Source organism: Pseudophryne corroboree, chromosome 5 (genome assembly GCF_028390025.1).
Source record: "Pseudophryne corroboree isolate aPseCor3 chromosome 5, aPseCor3.hap2, whole genome shotgun sequence".
NCBI lineage: Eukaryota > Metazoa > Chordata > Amphibia > Anura > Myobatrachidae > Pseudophryne > Pseudophryne corroboree.
In genome coordinates this window covers 395,127,259-395,149,929 of record NC_086448.1, presented here as the reverse complement: position 1 = coordinate 395,149,929, position 22,671 = coordinate 395,127,259, and the positions used below count along the sequence as shown (strand labels likewise).

Sequence of the window (22,671 nt, the reverse complement as noted above, 5' to 3'; positions counted from 1 at the left end):
AGTAGATGCGGGGGAATCTGGTTGTGCACAAAAACATTTCTTGAGGCCCCTGTGTCTATTAAACAATCAAGTTCTTGTCCTGTGGGTAAAGTCACTGTAAAGGTAACTTTTGTTGAAATGTCAGTTGCTGCAGGATACATGGATACTGCTGCTGACACAGGGGTTGCGCACCTTCATGCTCTATTGTGGGTGTCTTGATCCCTTTCATTCATATTCCGGGTATAGGGCTGATCGGACGCCTGCTGTTGTCTCTGAATATGCCCGAGATATTTTCTGCAATCCTTCTTCTGATGTCCTGGGGATTTACACCAAAAGCATTTGCCTGTCATATCATTACCTTGTGCATCCATCTGTCTTACTTGCGGGTATGTTTTTTCTGTCTGTCCACCCTTGTTTCTGGGGGTCCACCTTTGTTCATGACCCTGTACTAGGTGGACAGTGACCACAGGAGCCTTGGACATGCCTTTCTACGTCTTCCGTGCCTTCCAGGACTTGTAACAGAGCTGCTATATCCATCATCATAGCTTCTGGTCGGATCTGGAAAAGCTTAGATCTTAATTCATTTTTTAAACCATTTAAAAACTTTGTCTTCAACATTTCTTGCTCCTGCAGTTTCACCTACTGGATAGCCTTCATCCTCCTGTCTAACCACAAGTTTATCAGTACTGGCGTACATTGTCTGTTTTCTGTACAATATCTGGTGCAGCTGGTGCTGCTTTCCTGTATTTGGAAACATCTCCACTGTACTATTGCTAAGAGATTTGTTCCACTTGCTCTAGTATATCTCTTGTCCGCTGCTGGCTTGTCTGCAATTCTTTCTCTACCGCCTGCTGCATCTCGAGCAGCCATTTTGTTCCATAAGGGAATATTCTCCAGAGCCTACCGCTGCTCTGAGAACCTGTTCTTAATCGATCCAAGAAAGTCTATAAATGCTAGACACCTGTGCGATTTGCTTAAGGTATGCAGATGGATTTTTCCTGAAATCAGGCAAATCATTTACAATTCTTAACATATCAGACTGAAACCACGGTGTGTAATGTTCCTGATCAATATGTCTGGGGTTTGCATCTAAATCATTTTCACATGCATCAGAACTGCATTACAGAAACATCTTGTATCTCAGATAATAACAAAGTACAGTAGTAATGAGTACTATACTACTGTCTCCAACTAACTAACAGCTAAGAACTCTTTCCTAAACCAAAACTAAAATACACATTGCTTATATGTAAAATGACTTAGGGGAATATATAAATCTAGGGTAGAATTCAGTTTGCCGGCTGTTGGGATCCCGGCGTACAGTATACCGGCGCCGGAATCCTGACAGCCGGCATACCGACACTTTGTCTCCCTCTTGGGGGTCCACGACCCCCCTGGAGGGAGAATAAATAGCGTAGTGCGCCACCGTGCCCGCAGCGCGGCGAGCGTAGCGAGCCCGCAAGGGGCTCATTTGCGCTCGCCACACTGTTGATATGCCGGCGGTCAGGATTCCGGAGCCGATATGATGGTCGCCGGAATGCCATACTATACCCATAAATCTATGTAAGTATGCGTGATCACCCATTAAAATAATTTGCAGTAGCATGTTCTATTTAGTTAAACTTACTGTTTTCTAATTATTTTTATCTTATTAGACATTCAGGAATGAAGTGACAGTTATTTACTTTTATCTACTGTCATATTATCCATATTTTGCAGTCATGAACATTTTACATCCGTATGTATGTACATATTACAGTATGCTCTTTCACGTAGTATCTATACATACTGTTCCTTTATTTTTCCTGAGCCACATTAAAACCTTTCAGCTTATAAACGAGGGGGCAGCAAAACTGCAGTACCCTTTACATGTACACATTGCTGTTTCCCTGTATATACAGTGGTGTGCATGTAATCTAAAAATTATAACAAATGATTAGACATTTCTCTCTGATAAATCAATGCATGTGCAAAGTCTGTTTTCTTCTAGGGGCATTATGTTGCCAAGACCTATGGCATTATTATTTCTCATATATACAAGTGATGTATTTCATCACTTTGACAGTTTGCCAAATGTTTACAGTAGCAGAGAAACCCTTCTTTTTATCAAGGATCCCTTCTTCTGGGAAATCTGCTCTTTTAAAAAATCACACTTAAACCTTTAAGTGCTTTTTTCCCTTCTCTTTCACTGACCACTTCCATTGAAGTCTTATCCCTGGATTTACTACCATATGCACCCATTGCGTGAATGATAAATTTCACCGTGCAATATCCTTATGAGCTGCAAACATTGCTTATACTGCGTAGTGTCCTAAAAAGTCAGTTTATACTTCTATGGGATATCTTTACGGGAAAGATAACTAAACAACAATGAAAAGGGCAAATGAAGCAAACTATTTGGATCTTAATTTCTGACAAAACAAGACTTTGATATTCCTGAGACACTGTCTGCAAGATTTTAACTGTGTCTGAATATCCTTTCCTTTGAATCCAGTGTTTATTATTTGCCTGAATACACTGGATTCAAAAGGAACCTCTGTATACTTTCTGTCTAATAATCAACAGTATCAGACACAGAAAGTTATGTGGACCTTAATTCATAGTATAACAAAACTTATGATAGTACTGACTTTTACCTAGTCCACAATAAAGTTTTTAACCACTGAGTCATATGTCTTTTATACTCATATGGATTACCTTTTTCAACAATAGCTTTAACATCTTTGTCTAACAATTTCAAACTCTCTGGACAAACAGGAATAAACTCAACTTGTAGATGATTGACAGGTAAAGAAACGTAGAAAATAGGGATAAGCCCCACCAACAAACTGTTTTAATATATCAGGATTGATATGACAACCTACAACTATAGCATAACCGTACCAACAAAACTAAAGTTAGTTTTCTGCAAAACACCTTTAAATTCACAATATTCTGGCTCGAGTTTAGGATTATACCACAACAATAATGAACATTTGCACTTCTGACATGTCATTTAAAAATAAAACCAAATTTTCCTTGCAAATGTGAAACTGGAAACTGAAACTTATGTACGTACTTTATCAGAGAACACAGAAAAAACAAAAAAATGTGCACCTTTTAAACAGACAAACTGGTTCTATATCACGTATACTACCTGCACATAGATGAACAGACTGGTAGATAGTATATAGACACTTAGAGAGTAATCAAGTTGAAAATGAATCTTTAAATTACTCACCCGGGGTTTTGTCAGTGGTTGTATACAAGCATCAGCCGCGTTGTGATCTGCTGGCAGGAGCATCAGTGATCCCGGACTTGAGCGCCCATGTAGTGCTGGAGATAAACTACTGTAGCAACTTCCTTCGGTTGTCTGTTCAATACCTTTACCAATCGATTGGGAGACTCAGAATGTAAACACGACACACGGTTATGTTCATCAAAATGAGGCTGTGTTGATTTATTTGTCTAGGGCTTTTATAGACAAAAAGGTAATTACACAAGCACTTTATGTGCATCACAAACAAAACATAAGAATAATTTCTGAGAGACAGGGAACCTTGCTCTTGTGGTTACCCCCCTCCGTCCTGTCCTTGGGAAGGGAATGAGTCTGTACTCCTCCAGTAAACTGTCTCACAACATCTTCCAGTAACTTTGTGTTTAACAGATAATTCTTTCTAACTTATGAAATGTCAGCATTACTTATAACTTCTTAGCAAAAGCATTTCTTCATATACTTAAAAATGGCTACTGTTATACAAAATGGCTGCTTAGCATAATGCTGTCTCTTTCACCTACAATACTTGGTGTATATACGACGTGTTCAGTGCTCCACCTTACATAGGAATTGTAGGAGACACATGGTCACATGCAAATTTGGGTTACACACTGCATATTGCCATGCTGTTTGTCATACATGCACTGTCTAGCAAATGGTAACTAAGCAAACATTGACCCCTACGCTTGTGTCCTGTAAATTGTTATTTACCACCGGGGCAGGTCAGCACCCACAGTTCCTACACAAGCCACTGGGCTGGTTTCTCACAAATGCTAGCATAAATTGCTGACCATATTACAACCCAGGCAACAGCCCCCTCTTATAGGTTTGCCATCTCAGCACATAAGGTACATATGGGCTCACAGCCTCAGGTACCAACACAGGTACAGCCAGCTATACCACTCATACGGGTGTAGTATGGTATGCCAGCGGTCGGGCTTCCGGCGACCAGCATACTGACGCCGGAATCCCGACTGCCGGCATACAGACAGCTGGGCGAGCACAAATGAGCCCCTCGCTATGCTCGCCACGCTGCGGGCACAATCTATTCTCCCTCCAGGGGTGGTTGTAGACCCCCAAGAGGGAGAAGAACTGTCGGTATGCCGGCGCCGGTGTGCTGGTCATCGGGAGCCTGGCCACCGGCAAAGTGAAGACCACCCCACTCACACAAGTCCCCCCCAATGGATGGACATGTTTTAGAGAAAATGCTACATGGACAGGCACTGACAATGCCTAATGCTTCATACGTATACTGTGCACTCCTCCCAATCCACATTATTACCAGATTTAAGGGACTCCTTTGATGACGTACATCAGCAAAATCTAGCTCATGCTGATTTTCCCTCAGGGGAAGTAGAAATACAGTCTAAATTCAATGTAGCTCAGTTGGTAATGGCAGTGAAATTCACTCTTGAATTAGAAATTGATGAACCAGCACCTAAACCAAAACACCACCTGTGTAAGCGCCAGAAGGTAGGTGTGGCAGAATTCCCTCAGTCAGTTCATTTTGCTGAAGTTATGAGTGAGGAATGACAAGTTACTAGTAAAAAGTTCCATATACTGGACCTAAAAGGTCCAATCAGACAATGCTATGGCAGTAGCTTATCTCAACCATCAGGGAGACACTCTGTGTCTCAACAATGGCTGAAGTGTGACAGATTCTCATCTGGGCAGAAGTCCATCCCCCGGCCATCACCGCAGTGTTTATTATGAGATTCCTCAACTGGGAAGCAGACTTTCTCAGTTGTACATGCCGGCAAATGATCCCTACATACAGAAGTCTTTCAGCTTCTGGTAGACAAATGCGGTCTTCTAGAAGTGGCTTTGTCTCCAGACACAAACACAAACTGCCAGGTGTACAGGCATAGGACAAGGGACCCAGCCACAGCATTTGCGAACGTATGAACAGTCAAATTACCTTTCAAACTGGCACACATATCCCTCCTTCCCAGACTACTTTGCATATTCAAATTGGAACACGGCACTGTGATCCTATTAGCACCCACTGACCCTAGGAACTGTTGGTTTACAGATCTACACAGTCTATGCGTAGATGGGCCCTTCCCATTTCCTCTACGACCAGACCTCTTGTCCCAAGGTCCCGGTCTGCACCTGGACCTAGCTCGGCTGTCTTTGACGGCGCAATTCTTTATTCATCTCTCTCAGGGTCCAAAGCGTTTTCCCCTTCAGTGGTTTGGACTATGGTTAAAACACGGAATCCACAGGATACATTTGTGTATGGTGGAGCGATAGCGGATTTGCACCAAACGGTCAAAGCTTTTCAGACTACCAGCATGTAACGGGCACGTCCATATATCCCTGGCTCAGGCAAATCAGTTTTTTGTTTTGTGCGGCAGGTGCTGGACCATGGTCAATGGGCTGCTGATTTTTAGCAGCCATAAGCTTTTTCATTTTATTTTTATAGTCTTACTATTTTTTTTCTGAGTGACCTTTCTAAACGGCGTTTTTTACGTACCTTAGAAAGAGTCGTTCCAACAACTCGCTGCCGGGTCGCAAAACAGCTTACCAACGAGTACAGTACTGTTAAAGTGGGCGTCTGTGTCGTATAAAACTAGCAAGTCCAGCAGACGTTACCAGGCTGTGACCGGAGCATGGGGAGAAGGTAAGGCATCGGTTCTGCTTAGAGGGGGAACTCGGACACAGCTGCATCGTTTTAGGAGGAGACTACCTGACGCCGCTGCTACGGAGAGTGCACCAGTGCTAGGCCTTAGGGACCATAGGCTCCAGGGTTAGTATGAGGCCACGATCCCTAGAGTTGATGTCAGCAGTGGGGAGTCAGACGCTCCCCTTGACGCCCCTCCCCCCGGTTCATAACCAGTTTCCTCCGAGTTTCCCGCCATGAACTGTTTTTCCGCTTCCGTCCAAGACGCTGTGTACTAAGGGCACCCATTCACAGCATAGGCGGCTGTGTGACTGGTGCGTCTGTGTTCATGATAGGTTCACGGAGCAGTGGTGTACACTAATAGCATCTGGATCCACTCAGCGTTCGCAAACGTATTGATCGGTCCTGGAAGCGGGTTAAGTCTCCCTGTTTCCCACTCTGCTGAGTACGGGTTATACAGCACTAAGTCTCTATCTACCTTTGAGTACGAATAGTTGGATAGGTGCATAATGCATAAGAGTCTGATAATATTACTGCGGTTTCTTTCACTATGCGTCTGAATACAATTAAAACTTTTTTAAGGTAATGCAATAATATGTTTCTCCTACATACTTAAAATGTATCTGTACTTGATTATGTGCTCATATTGCTTATTATACTAATGTATAACATGTGACTGATTGCTAGTGTGATTGCTGACTTTACTATAATTCTGTCAGTTTTCTCTGTTTATTCTGATCCTCCATATTGGTGCTAAGCAGCGTAGGGTCGGATTGTATGTCACTTTAACACATCTTATGGTGTGTACAGACTGTGAGATATTTTCTTACGATTTTGACTATATAGTCAAAATTGTAAGAAAAGTTAGTACAGATCGCAAGGTAGAAGTCACCTTGCGATCCTGATTCGATGCCGATGCGCGGTCGGCATCGCAACACTAGATAGACTGTGCAGGCAAGCCAATTTTGACTATCTCTATAGAAGAGAGTGTCAAAATTGACACTTAGCCAAAATCGCACTTAGTATCGCAAGCACACTCATTATGTGCTTGCGATGCCGACCTAGCCCCTGTCGCATAGTTCGAATCGGACATAGCCCGAATCTCACCATGTGTATGGGCCTTTAAAGTGATTACAGTCACAATTTGTGTAGTACACTATGAAAGTGTCTGGTTATTTATTATTTATTTATTATTACCAGTTATTTATATAGCGCACACATATTCTGCAGCGCTTTACAGAGAATATTTAGCCATTCACATCAGTCCCTGCCCCAGTGGAGCTTACACTCTATATTCCCTACCACATGTACATTCACACACATTCATGCTAGGGTTAATTTTGTTGTGAGCCAGTTAACCTACCAGTATATTTTTGGATTGTGCGAGGAAACCGGAGTACCTGGAGGAATCCCACACAAGCACGGGGAGAATATACAACCTCCATACAGTTAGGGCCATGGTGGAAATCGAACCCATGACCTCAGTGCTGTGAGGCAGTAATACTAACCATTACACTGTCCGTGCTGCCCCATTTATCATGTCTAAGAGCGGGAAGGGTGAGGAAAATACACTCACAGCAACAGCAACACATATCATGTTTGTCATGCAAAGCTGGGTTAACCTCTCAAGATCTGGTTCAGAATGGTTTGTGTGCAAATTGTTTTAGCTTTTACCAAGGTCTCTTGAATAATTCAAGGCAGACAAAAGTGCAAGTTGATCCCCCATGGGCTTTGTTTTCAAAGACATTGGGGGTCATTCCAACCCATTCGCATGCAGCGGTTTATCGCTGCGGTGCGAACGGGTCCAGAATGCACATGCGCGGCGGCTGCAATGTGCGTGCGCGACGTTGCCCGGCGATGGGTCTCCGGGCTACGTCACAGAGAACGAAGAAAGTGGTCACAGAGACGACCGCAAGAAGATTGACAGGAAGAAGGCGTACCTGGGCGGATCCGGACCATTGGCTGACGTTTTTGGGGAGTGATAAGGAAAACGCAGGCGTGTCCAGGAGAACGGAGGGCGGATGTCTGACGTCAAAGCCGGCTCCAGCATCGCAGAGATCGTCGCACACGGTAAGTAGGTATATGGCTGGTCATGTTCTGCTTGATTTTTTTTTTAGCGTAGCACGGCTGCACAGGCGATCGCAGCCCTGCTAAGCTAAAATACACATGTACTAGTTGATCGCAGCAGCAGCAAAAAGTTGCTGGCTGCGTCGGAATGACCACCATTAGCCAGTATAGCTGGGCGGATAATTCCAACTTCTGTACCAGGGATAGGTTACACTATTAACCCTTATGTGCAGCATTCCACCTGCAGTTTATCATTTCCAGCAGGGGAAGCAGTAGCCTCTCAACAGAAGCAGGCTGGAAAGCCAGTGGTAAGTAAATCACATAGACATGAAACAACATCTTCACAGTCAACACATGTTTCAGATGAGGATTCCTCAGAGAAGGAAGACTCATTACACTCTGGATCTGCATACGAAGATGAGGGAGAAGGTCTCAACTCAGTGGACATATCTGAATTGATTATTGAAATGAATCAGCAGAGCGGAGTGGGCGGAGCATCGTGATGGCCGCGTTTTATCTTTAGCTCTGTCTCCTCTCGGCTGAATCTAAGCTAATTCTTAAGCATGCCCTCATACAAATGGCTATTTTACACATCAATGCCTAGAGGATGTTCAGCTCTACACAGCCAAATAATTATCGAGGAGATCGAGCCTGTATTTCCACTGAAGTCTAGCCAGTAAAGATTGAGGCCTGTGTGTCCCCCAGTGGCGTGGTCTGCTGTCGCTGAAGGCCTTGGCAGTGTTGCTTTGCCACATCTGCTCCACCCGCCCCAGCACCCGACAACGTGCCTGACATCCCTGCCGGGACCTCAAGACTCGGCGCTGCTGGTTGCTCTTACCTGAGTGTCGCCGGGACTGCATGACTGAAGTTCGAGCCTGACACTGCGCCCTGCTTTCCTGCGCAAAGAGTCCGGAGTCAGGCTGACGAACTTGGGACCCGCGCACCCTCTGGCGACAGGAGCCGCTGTCGCGGGAGACATTGATTATAGCCCTGTTCGGCGTCTGCTACACCTGTTCCTACACTTAACTGCACATTGGAGTACTCTCCCATGTCTGCACTACGGACTTTCCCGTTGCCGCGAAGCTGAATGATTGTGGTCGGACCCGGCGCTAAGCCCTATCCTGCCATATTGAGGTCAGCTGACGAGTAGTGCCTGTACCTGACCTACCGGCCCTGGGGACATTGAGTGACAGCGGGAGCCTTTATAAGGTTGGCCACGGCTGAGGCCGACTGTGGAGTCGGAGAAGTGGTTACCGCTCTCATTGCTGGGCCCTACTGCATTCGGGACTGAGATTAGTGACACCTCTGAATTGGTCCCAACGGGAACCTAGTGACTTTCACAAGCGCACTGAAACAGAGGTAATAGAGGCCTCATTACTGACAATGGACCACATTTGGGGACTGGGAGAGGCTAGGTATCTGCTTTAGTGTATAGCAGCTACTACACCATCACCAGCGTGCTTTACAATATGGAAAGGAGACTTTCCTTATCATAGTCCACTCAAGGTGAAGTTACTTTTTTTTTTTACCACCTGATAATCAGGGTCTCACCAAGAACACCCTTGTATAGTCTCACAACACTGCACTTAGATGGGGTGAATTGGATGAGATCCTGTGTTAACCAGAACAACCTTCCTGCTGAGTATTGAGACATATTACATAACAGTGCAGTTACTGACTCTTATCCCAAGGTCTCCAGATCACCAGCTTTTCTCTCCACAGTGACTGTCTCTCGCTCCATAGCCAAACCAGTGTCACTATCTGGGGATTTAGTTTTCACTGATCAGATGTCAGACTTTGGTTTAAAACTTCCTTCGTTTTTATTTCCGTGTTGCTTTAATCTTTATTCCCGTCTAGCCAATATCTTTTACCGATATTTACTGGCGGATATTGTATGTGGGAATCTTTACTACAGTATCATTCTTTACATCACAATTTCACACTCAAAGTAAATATTGTATATCCAGACATAATATCTCTTATGTAACAGTGCCACCTAGAGCTCCTTTCTAGGTGCTACCTTTCTAGAAGATCATATAGCCTAAATACCTGTTACTTATAGTGCTGGTGCTCAAGTTGAGTATTGTATGTCCAGACTCATTTCTCTTACACCACGGTGCTTCCTAAAGCTCCTATCTGGGTATTGCCTTTCTAGAAATTTGTAAAGCCGACTATTATTAATAATACTAGTGCTCCTACAGTTTATTGGAAATTTTCATCCTATTCAATGTGATCGATAGCCCCCAATTATTCAGAGCCATCATCTTCATCAGTTATTTTTTTGTTTCTAGAAATAATTGCAACTTACTTTGCATAATAATGTGATTCAAACGCTTCCAGGGTCACTAACCTAATTGTCATATTATGTGATACTTTTATGATCTTTCTTTGGGGGCGCATTAAATTTCTGGCCTAGGTTATACCTTCATAGTATGGATACATTTCTAGACAGATCTCAGATATCAACCATGAAAAATAAGGCTAAGGTCAAGAACACTCAACCCTTTAGCTCTGCTACTCGTAGCTCGGTTAATTCTTCTCCCTCTATCACACCTCCAGAAAGCCCCCTTTGGGAGGCACAGGTGATACTTCTAGTTTGCTGAATCCAGCACAAACATCACAAATTGAACAAAAGCTAGATGCCATTCAGGTCTCTATCAACACTATCTTAACGCATCTAGAGACAAATACTAAGCGTTTGGTTGAGGTGGTACAGCGCACAAGTTCCAATGAGGATGCCATTTCTGAACTCAAACAATTTGCAGAAACACTTAAAGTCAAACTAGAATCTAAGCTAGAAGATTTATAGAATAGAACCAACGTAGTAATTGGAGGTTCTTCGGCATCCCTGAATATATAAAGGGAACAGATCTAATGGATCTCCTTGGCACTGACATCATATCCATGCTAAATGTTCCCACCTCAACAGGCACAGTCATGGTCGAAAGAGCACACCGTATAAGACCAGAGATGGAGGGCGGAGATGCAAGACCAAGGCCAGTCATAGCACAAAATTTTAATTACAGAGACAAAGAAAATGTTCTAATGGCCTACCGCATGCGGCTTACTTTTCTAGTACTTGACTTTCAAATTCTGATTTTTCAGGATTTTTCTAATGCAGGTATTCAAAAACGTAGAGAATTTACGCCTATCTGTAAACATCTCTTTGAACACAACATCAAATTTGCTCTCTTGTACCCAGCAAAACTTAGAGTAACCATAGATGGTAAAACGCATATGTTTGATGACCCCACACAGGCCAGAGATTGCCTCAAAATCACTTCACTCATCCCAGTCAACAATCCGCCACCAAATGGATGATAGCTTATAATGCCATAAATTACAAAGGTTAGTGATGCCGTAAAGTCGAGTTAGTATTGGTGTAGTTTGGATTGCCTCATCCTACAATGATGGATGTGGCACTTAATTTGAATACAATTTTGTTACTGTTGCTTTTTCTCTCTGTCTTCTCTTCTCCCCCTGCTCTACCCTCTTTCCTTAGGCCATGCGTGTCCGAGTTTTTGTTTCATTCTGGTGTGATGATTCAGATGTGCTCTGCTAGCTGGGACAGAGCAGATGCTCTGTTTTGTCAAGTCTACTTACATACAATTTTCATTAAAAATGGTATAGGATGACGCAAACACAGACTCCTAATCTGCAGATTGCGCAAGTCACCTCAAATTCCTTCCGACTTTTATCATGGAATGTAGCAGGCCTAAATTCGGCTATCAAAAGACTTAGAGTATTAACACACTTAAAACGCGCCCATCCAGACATAATATTCCTACAGGAAACTCACTGGCTAAAAAGATCAAATCCCATTTGAAGGAGTCCCTGGTTGGGGGACTGTATTTCGGCTTCTTACTGTAAGAAAAAAATGAGGAGTGGCAATCTTGTTTGCTAGGAATCTCAATTGTGAAGTGACCAAAACCATTGCTGACTCAGAAGGCAGATACCTTATGCTAAATGTACTAATACACGGTGAACAATTCACACTACTTAAGATCTATGCACCAAATTCACCTAATTTCACATTCTTTCAATCAATTTCTAACTTATTATTACAACACACCATACCTAACTTAATTATTGGAGGGGATATGAACTCACTACATGATGCCCAGCTTGATCATTCTAAATTTCCATTGAATTTAACTTCCCATAATAAAGAAGAGATTTCCCTTTTGTGCTCTCAACACGCTCTGTTGGATGTCTGTAGACTTCAAAATGGCTTCAGTAAGGAATACACGTACCATTCTTGAGTACATGATACTTTCACGAGTTTAGACCACATTCTTCTGGAAGAATCCTTGTTTACAAGGATTATCCACACTTTTACAGATAACATCATAATCTCAGACCATGCCCCGATAATGTGTGATATAGAGAGAAGAAATCCCATATATACCTCTAAATTATGGCACTTTTTTCGATGTACTTGTCACAAAACAAAGATTTCCAAAAATACCTGAGAGCTAATTGGCAAGCATATGTTGATGGCAGTATACAACATTGGGGCAATATAGTCCTATTTTGGGAAGCTTTCGAAAGCAGTAATGCGAGGACACATCATATCATATGTCGCTAAATGCAATAAAGATGATAGAACAATTGCATTCTTTAACAGTAGATTACATCACTCAAATCAACAATATCTACTCTCCACCACAGAGGAAAATAAAACTATATAACTGCAAGAAAAGGCTTTGCTAGAAGCATTTCTTTTACAAGAGGCAAAACTTAAGACGGAATACATGAAAAATCAGTATCATCAATGGGGTGGTAAGTCGGGTCGCCTTCTGGCCTCCATGGCTAAACAGCAGAAGAAATGCTATATATCTAAACTATTAGACCAGGGCTCCAGAACGACCCTCACTTCTCACCCTGACATACTACACCTCCTAGAGTCATACTTTACTGACCTATACAAATCCAATGACCCTAACCAAAAGAACGTAGTTGATTTCTTTGAAAACGTTGGACTACCTAAACTTACGACAGAACAGAGGGAAGGCCTTAATATCTCGATTACAGAACAGAAAATTCTTACAGCCATTGAGTCTCTTAAATTAAATAAAGCACCAGGCCCAGACGGTTTAAATGCAAATTAATACAAAATTTTAAAAACCGATATAATCCCAACACTTACCACTTTATTCCAACAGATTTTTAATAACTAGGTTTCATTTCCATCATTCAATGAAGCCATAACATTATTAATACCTAAACCAGGTAAAGACGTCTTTCATGGATTCTTATAGACCAATCACACTGTTGAATCAGGACTATAAGATTTTAGCTAGAATTTTATCTACCAGATTACAAGATCTAATGCCATCGCTCCTCACCCCATATCAACTGAGCTTCACAACGGGCTGTCACTCTGTCTTGGGAATTCGTTCGGCCATTGCGGTGTTGGCTTCTTCACCGGCAAATGGGCCTTCATCCACAGTAGTGTTAAGTTTGGATGCCGAGAGAGGCCTTTGACAAAGTCCTCTGGGAACACTTGTTCAGAGTGTTGAATTATAGAGTATTTGAAAATACCTTTGTGGAGATGATTAAATATTTCTACTTAGAACCCAGCACTAGATTGTTGGTCAATGGCCTTCTCGGCAAACCATTACTGATGCAGCGGGGGACGCGAAAGGGTTGTCCGCTGTCGCCTCTGCTGTTCAACCTGGCATTGGATCCCTTGTTGTGACACTTACAACCTTTCAGGGGTAAAAAAATTGGAAAACAAGAATTAAAATTACAGGCCTTTGCCGATGATTTACTACTTTTTATCTCTAATCCTGAGGTTAGTTTGAAACCTCTGTTTGATAAACTTAATTTAATTTTAAGATTAACCTATCTAAATCAATGGCAATGGCTCTAGGCAATCGTCCCTATACATCACCTAACTCCTTTGGAGGTTTGCGATGGACCTCTTCCCAGGTACAATACTTGGGGATTAACCTACCCCAAAATATCCATAACCTGTATTACGCAAAACATTACTCCACTTATTGCAAAAGTTTAAACAGAACTATAGGGGTGGAAACACCTACAGTTGTCGTACCTGGGAAGAGCAAATTTAATCAAACTCATTACTTTCCCAAAGTTATTATACCCGTTGCAAGTTCTCACACTCACTCTATCTGATGAAAAAAATATTTTTTTATCTGGTCCAAGAAAAGACCAAGAATTAGTCTAAAAATACTACAAACAACTAGGGAGGAAAGAGGAAAACCTTTCCATAATATCAAACTATATAACCAAGCAGCCACTTGTAGATACATCAAAGACTAGCTGCATGGGAGAGATCAATACGCAAATTATATGCTTGAAAAGCAATTTCTCTCTAATCTAGATTTGACCTAAACATGAGATTCCTACACATCTAGAAAATCCTTTACTAATGTCATCATGACATACAATACGTTACAAAGCTAAACTTCACACTTTATACTCTTTGCATCTTCCCTTCTTAGGCAATGACATCTTTCAACATGGTTTGGCCACACAGCCATTTAGATCATGGCAGGAACAGGGAATACGCTCAGTTAGACACCTCGCAATTCGATAACAAAAAATCCTCTTACCTATGGACAAGCTAAATCTTGTTATGCTTTGTTGCCAGTGTGCAATTTGGCCTTTCTACAGGCACAACATTACAGTAATAAAGTCATAACTTTTTTGGGCGAGGAGTTCTGGAGTAATCCACTTGATGAATCCTTTCTAAATGTGAGTTATTGTACTAAATCCATAACTTATTTCTACCAAATTTTTAAGAATATCCCATCATGCGGATCACTTCCAAACGGGCATTACTAAATGGCACGCACACTTCCCCAACTTAAAGGAAGAAGATATTTTGAAAACTCTACTTTATTCTAACAAAACAATTTCAGCCACATCCTATAAGACATGTTTTTAAAAATATTCTATAGGGGTTACTTATCTCCTCACCGATGTAACCTTATTGGTATGACTAACGCATCTGTATGTCCCAAATTTACTTGTCCTGAAGCAACCTTATACCATTGTTTTTGGAAATACCCCATAATTCAGCATTTCTGGTTAACGATACGACAATTCACAGTTGACACCTTGTGAACTTTCTACCTCTGACCCCAGAGTGGGCAGTCTTTGGGTTCTTGCCAAACATCCCTAAAATTTAAATTGGGTGCAAAAAATTATTGCAGTTTGTCTCTTCGGTAGCCTGAAAATGCATATTACAACAATGGATTTCTCCTATGCCCCCATCCTTTACTATGTTTAAAGACAAAATATTCCAAGTATTTAAGATTGAATGGACTGAAACTACACTTCACTCAGTTGAGAACTTCTTTTCAGTATGGGAAAGCTACTTAGACACCTTACCCATTGAAACTAAAGGATGACTCGGATGCGCATGGCTCTACCCCCTTTTTTATCTTTAATGTTACTAAGACTGTTAATTACTATCATCTATTGTGCACTAACTATTCGCAACAAAAACACTCCAGAGACTGTGTTTATAGAATAAGATATGTCATTTATTGATATGTTATGTCAATAATGCTCTCTTACAACATGAAAATCATTTATATACATCTATATATATATATATATATATGTGTATATATATATATATATATATATATACCAACAAATATAAAACCACAGCACTCACCACCCCAGAAGTAGGGTGCAGTGTCTGCACTCACCACTCATAGGATGGGGTGCATGTGGCCCATGGCCACCTACTTACAAATATACAAACAGTTCAGCACTCACCGAAGCAAGCTCACTTATTTTCACAACATCAATAAACAAATGATGGGAGTTTAGTTAGTGAATTGGCCAATGCACGGAAGCCTGCAAACCGCTCGCCAAGGTACCCCATCTTCATGCAGGTCCTACACTATCACAGAGTCTCAAAAATTAAAACCTAGCAACTGTATCACATAATATAACTGCAAATATGCCCACTTGGTTTACTGTGTATCTGCCAAATACTCCATGGCTTTTAAAGGTACACTAGTCACCTGACACTGGCTGATAAATTACTAAAGAACAGCTGACTCAGGTTTAAGATAATTGGGCTTGCATAGGGGTGCATGAACAAAGCTTGTGGCCACAGTTAATATGAGTTAACCAAAGTTTAACCCTACAATATACCAACAAATATAAAACCACAGCACTCACAATTTTTGAGACTCTGTGATAGTGTAGGACCTGCATGAAGATGGGGTACCATGGCGAGCGTGCATTGGCCAATTCACTAACTAAACCCCCATCATTTGTTTATTGATGTGAAAATAAGTTAGCTTGCTTTGGTGAGTGCTGAACTTTCTGTTTGTATGTGTGTGTATATATATATATATATATATACTGTGTATATTTTATATCGGAAAGGAGAAAATGTGTACAATGATTTACTGTATTGCTCAACTCTGCCATTCCTTGTACAACTTGCAATAAAAACACATTTGAAAAAAAAAAAGGAGAATCAGCAGAGCCTGTGATAAAATCCAAGTCACCTGTATTTCTCTTACGTCCTAGAGGATGCTGGGGTCCACATTAGTACCATGGGGTATAGACTGGTCCACTAGGAGCCATTGGCACTTTAAGAGTTTAGTAGTGTGGGCTGGCTCCTCCCTCTATGCCCCTCTTACCAGACTCAGTTTAGAAAATGTGCCCAGAGGAGCCGGTTACAGCTAGGGAAGCTCCTATAGCTTCTTTGGATTTATTTTTTTTCTAAGTGTTTAGGCACAAGGAGGCTGCTGGCAACAGTCTACCTGCTTCGTGGGACTTGGGGGGGGGGGGGGGAGTAGTGTCCAACCCAGAGAGGTTAATGGCCACTATCTCCGCTGAGAGGACACTGAGCTCCTGAGGGTGATGATCGTTAGCCACCCGAGGCGACTGCTCACTCCTGCAGCATGCCGCCACCCCCTAACAGAGCCAGAAGATTCCAGGGGTGAGTGTGATGGTGGCAACAGGGTGGGAGCGCAGTACTGACGCAGAGCGGCGCTAGGAGGCGCGCCCTGATCCAGCGCACATACCCTAAACTGGTCACTCAGGCTATCAGGGACCTCGGTAACGCTGCTATCACCATACCTCTGGCAAGTATACAGATTTCAAAGTGCGGGAAGATGCAACATGTTCCGGGGGCAGAGCTTCTCCTCAGAGCGGACCCAGCAGCTCACCAGCGCCATTTTCTCCCTGCAGATCCGTAGACTGAGGCGCTGACAGGGAGCGAGGTCCCTCCTACACGACTCCAACTATCCTGTGCGGTACCAGGGGGTTGTAGAAGGGGGGAGACGTTAGTTTACTGTGTAGTTTATTAAGTGTGCACAGTCCGCGACAGGTATTTAATTTATAACTACCTGATTGTCACAACTGAGGGTTTAGGCTGACGGGAGGAAGCCTCAGTTGTAGGGGCTGAGATGAAGTTAAACCTGGGAGGTTTAATCAGACCCCTGGACATGTAAGTGCAGATTGATTACCCGAAGGTGTGACCATGACAACCAGTTTAAAATTCAAAGTAAAAGTTTATTTAACAGACTCCGTGAAATGACAAGCAGCATTCAAAGTAAATCAAAGACAGTGGCAAATAACACAGTTCCTGGATCACATAACCATAGGAGGTATCTTAGAGCACTGGTAGGTATAGAACAGATGTAAAAGTCCTTTGATGGAATCACCTTACCAGGCCTGGTTGTAGTAGTGTAGATAGCCGAGGAACATGCCAGTAGTTGTAACAGGGGAATCTGTAACTTGAGTATGCTGCTGTATCAGCTGGATGGAACCAGCCAGGTGGTAAGACACGGAGTGGATGCTGAGTGGAATCAGCTGGGTGATGAAACACAGAGTGGATGCTGAATGGAATCAGCCAGGTACTAAAGTCACGGAGTGGATGCTGGATGGAACCAGCCAGGTGATGAACACAGAGTGAATGATGTGAGATGCTAGGGAGCATAGAAACTGAATAGCTGATAAATGATTACCGGTGGTAGTGGATACTGCTGGTAAGATAGGATCCGCTGGATCAGCACCGGTGTTTAGTAGAAGCTGAAATCTGTTGAAAGCTGGCTGCTGGAAACAGATTGTAGATAGCTGGAAACTTGGACAGCCACGGAAGACTGTAGAGTCAGGCTGCACCGCAAGATGGAAAGCAGGTGCGGGTCTCTTTGTGGATGCTGGAGACAGGAACTGGAACCTGGAGAAACAAACCACAGGAGAGAGAGACTGGAACAAGGTATGACATTCAAAGCACTGACATCTATCTGGCCCAGACACAGGATACTTATACCTGCTGCTATGCAGGCATTGGCTAGGCAATTATGCAGATTCCAGAGACAGTGGATTGGAGGAATTGGAGCATGTGATCAAATCCAACATGGCTGCGCCCATGCTGGAACCTGGAGGGAAAACTGGTTTGAAATGAAATGTGCAAACATAGTGATAATGGCGGCGCCAGCCGCGGAGGACAGGAGACGCCAGATGACAGTTATATGCTGAGACACGTGGAGGACAGAGGAGGCCGCGGCAGGCATAATAAACCACTCTGAGAACCTGCAGCAATATCACAGGAACGGCGGCGGAGGACGGGAGATGCCATGTTGGATTCAAAAATGGCGCCGCTGTGGTAGTGTCTCAAAATGACAAGAGAGATGTGCAGAGTGTTGACACAGATGAGATCCGGACTTGGAACGCTGGGCCAGTCTCAGAAGACACCTAAACGGCAGGTAGTGGCGTCCAGATACCCGGATCGTGACACTGATATAGCGCTGTGTGTGTGTGTGCTGGCTCCAAACTCTGTGGTACTTGGTGAAACTGTGTCTGACAATTTCCCGTGTGTGTGAGTGTATGCGAGTGTCTCACATAGCCATGTCCAGGGACTCTGTATCTTAAGCGGCAGAGGAAGTATCTTCTCCAGAGGAATCCATTCCATGTACTCAGGAATGTAATACCATGTTTCAAGCTCCTGAATCTGAGCCCCAATGGCTGGCTTCCATTAAGGGAATGATATCTCTGATTTCTGCTAAGGTAGCCCATAATGAGGTTGAAACTCGGGTTTTAAAGAACTCTATCGAAGTTGGGTCAGGTTCTGTCCCTATTACTTCTAAGACCCTTGGCATTTATCCAAAGAAACGTGCACTTGCCCAGATTATGCAAGCCGACATGGATACCGACTCTGAGATGGCGGACGGTGATGGGGATGTGCTGAGGGGGGCGACATCCCTAGCAAAGGGGGTAGATCTCATGATTGAGGCCATTAGGGATGTGTTACACATTACTGACACACCACTTAAGCAGGTTGAGGAGGCTTACTTCACAGATAATAATAACCCTTTTCCACCTGAGTACCGTGTCCGATCCGGGATGTTTAACCCGGCTACATCCCGTGTCGGCCCCTCCGTTTCCACTGCACTTCGACACGGGTTATTCCTGTGTAAGATCTGTTTCCAACTAACCTGGGTAAGCTCTGTAAAAGCCTATAATATGCTCATTCCATACACCCAGCGCCACTTTTCTTGCGGTAATGGTCGTGTACTTTGGTGAATTGTCTGCGTAGTGCCTTTAATTTGTTAACGACTTGTTGCTGGGTTTTTTGGATGCCCATTTCTGCCAGCTTAAGGAATATGTTCTTGTAGACCACAGCATCCTTAACTGTTCCAGTCACCTGCCTTCTAATTTCGTCCTCTTCCCGAATATTAAGCAGCTCTTTGATCTCTGTGTCTGACCAGGGATGGGTAGCCATGTTGCTGTGCTGGAGCTTCTGCTGCTGCTGTATACTGTCTGTTTGTTTGTAATCTGCTGGAATAAAAAAATATATGTACAGTACAGTGTGTGCCCCAGCGTGACTTCCTTTACTGCCTCAATGCCTGCATGTGCCCAGCGTAGGGTTTGCAAACTGCTGCAATACCTGTGTACAGCTGCTGCAGTGCCTGCATGTGCCCAGCGTGTCTCCAAGGGATGACACCATCTTCCTGTGCCCCAGAAGCACCATTCAGCGTCTCAGAGCGTTACTCGTGTCTGAAAACACGTGCAATGACCGTTTCCACTGCACAGTTACCCGTGTCATTACCGTATTCTACCCAGGTAGCTATCTTGGTAGGATTCCCAGGTCACTCAACCCGTGTTGACCCATTTCCACCTACTAAAAACCCGTGTCGATGCGTGCCCCTGTGCAAAAACATGGGTAAAAAAAGCTAGTGGAAAAGGGGTATAAGAAAGCCTCTCATCTAAGGAATTAAATGCATTATTTGAAAAGTCCTGGGAAACCGCAGAGAAAATATTCCAGATCCCGAAAAGTGTTCTTCATGCTTTTCCCTTCCCTGAGGATAGAAAAAAATGGGAAACCCCACCCATAGTTGACGCATATGTCTCCAGACTGTCAAAAAAGTAAATTTTACCTGTCCCTGTATCTACTGCGTTAAAAGAACCGACTGATCGTAAGATTGACGCTACGCTCAAATCCATATATACTGCTTCAGCAGTGGCGTTAAGGCCCACTATTGCCTGTGCATGGATTTCTAAAGCCTTAGTGAAGTGGTAAGGCACATTACTAGAGGATTTAGATACGATGGATAGAGGTGACATTTAACTGTTTTTACGTAACATACAGGATTCGGCGGGTTTCATGGTGGAATCCATGAAGGACATGGGTACTCTGAATGCAAGTTCCATGGCTGTCTCAGCACGCAGGGGACTCTGGCTACGCCAATGGTCTGCAGACGTGGTATCCAGGAGAAGTGTGGAGAACCTACCCTTCACAGGTCAGGCTCTATTCGGGGAAGCATTGGATTTGTGGATTTCCACGGCAACCGCGGGTAAGTCAACCTTTCTTCACTCAGCTGCTCCTTATACGAAGAAATCCTTTTCTTCATCACCATTGCAGTCCATTCGGACCGCACAGACAAAGAAATCCAAGCCCCCTACTACCTTCTTTAGAGGTGGTCGGGCAACATCCAAAAAGCCTGCACCTACAGGTTCCCAGGACCAGAAGCTTGCTTCTGGTTTCTCAAAATCCTCAACATGACAGTGGACCGCACAGCCTGGAGAACGGGCTGGTGGGTGCGAGACTCAGACGTTTCAGCCACGTCTGTGTGTTGTCTGGCCTGGATACATGATATTGTGTCCCAGGCGTACAGGCTGGAGTTTCAAGAACTCCCGCCTCCCCAATTCTTCAAATCAGGCTTGCCAGCTTTACTGACGGAAAAGGCTATCCTACAGGAAGCCATCCAAAAATTGGAAAAGTCAGAGGTCATTGTTCAAGTTCCACCTCATCTGCAACACATGGCTTACTATTCAAACCTTTTCGTGGTTCCGAAACTGGATGGTTCGGTCAGACCGATTTTGAACTTGAAATCGTTAAACCCTTATCTGAGGGAGTTCAAATTCAAAATGGAGTCTCTGAGAGCGGTGATCCCATATCTAGAGGAGGGAGAGTTTCTGGTATCCCTGGATATCAAGGAGGCGTACATCCACATTCCGATTTGGCCGCCTCACCAGGCTTATCTCGGATTTTCACTGTTAGACAGTCACTATCAGTTCCAGGCACTGCCTTTCGGTCTCTCCACGCCGCAGAGGGTTTTCACCAAGGTGATGGCAGAGATGATGGTTCTCCGCAGACAGGGAGTGAACATAATTCCATATCTGAACAATCTCCTGATAAAGGCATCGTCCAGGGAGACTTTGTTACAGTCCATTTCTCTCACGACTCATCTGCTCAGGGAACATGGTTGGATCCTGAACCTTCCAAAGTCACATTTGGAGCCGACAAAGAGATTGTCTTTCCTGGGGATGATCCTCGACATGGACGTGCAGAGTGTGTTTCTGCCTGTGGAGAAAGCGTTGGTCTTACAATCGATGGTCCGGAATGTCTTGAAGCCTGCCCAGGTATCGGTTCATCAGTGCATTCGCCTTCTTGGAAAGATGGTTGCCTCCTACGAAGCTCTACAGTTCGGAAGATTTCATGCTTGGTCATTCCAAATGGATCTCCTAGACAAGTGGTCAGGATCTCACCTGCACATGCATCGTAAGATACGTCTGTCGCCGAAAGCAAGGATTTCGCTCCTCTGGCTGCTGCAACTGCCTCACCTTCTGGAGGGCCACAGGTTCGGGGCTCAGAACTGGATACTTCTAACCACCGATGCAAGTCATCCAAGGGGAAACCTTCCTGGGAAGGTGGTCAAGTCAGGAATTCTTTCTTCCAATAAACATCCTGGAACTAAGAACCGTGTACAATGGTCTTCTACAAGCAGCACACCTTCTGCAAGATCAGGCCATTCAAGTGCAGTCGTACAATGTCACGACGGTGGCCTACATAAACCGACAGGGCGGAACGAAGAGCAGAGCTGAGATGTCAGAGGTGACAAGAATCCTCATCTGGGCAGAAAGGCACGCAGTGGCGCTGTCAGCAATCTTCATTCTGGGAGTGGACAACTGGGAAGCGGACTTCCTCAGCAGGCACGATCTCCATCCAGGAGAGTGGGGCCTTCATCTGGAAGTGTTTGCAGAGGTGACAAGTCTTTGGGGTGTACCTCAAATAGACATGATGGCCTCCCATCTCAACAAGAAGCTTCGGAGGTACTGTTCCAGGTCGAGAGACCCACAAGCAGTGGCGGTGGACGCCCTGGTATCTCCGTGGGTGTTCAAGTCAGTGTATGTGTTCCCTCCACTTCCTCTCATCCCAAGGATTCTCAAAATAATAAAAAGAACAAGCGTTCAGGCGATCCACATTGCTCCATACTCGCCAAGAAGGGCTTGGTACGCG

The 22,671-nt window shown here is 43.9% G+C and overlaps 1 protein-coding gene across 6 annotated transcripts in view; it reads left to right on the top strand.

Annotated features, from left to right (window-relative positions):
- Positions 1–22,671, top strand: part of TMEM245 (transmembrane protein 245) — an 879,931-nt gene that overhangs the window by 670,168 nt on the left and 187,092 nt on the right. The window contains exon 14 of one of the 6 annotated variants that reach the window (XM_063922724.1): positions 11,184–11,273. The exons of the other annotated variants lie outside the window; for them this stretch is intronic. Within the exon in view, the coding sequence (XP_063778794.1) occupies positions 11,184–11,256 (73 nt within the window). The 3' untranslated portion in view covers positions 11,257–11,273. The remainder of the gene's footprint in view (positions 1–11,183; positions 11,274–22,671) is intronic. 6 annotated transcript variants of the gene reach the window in all.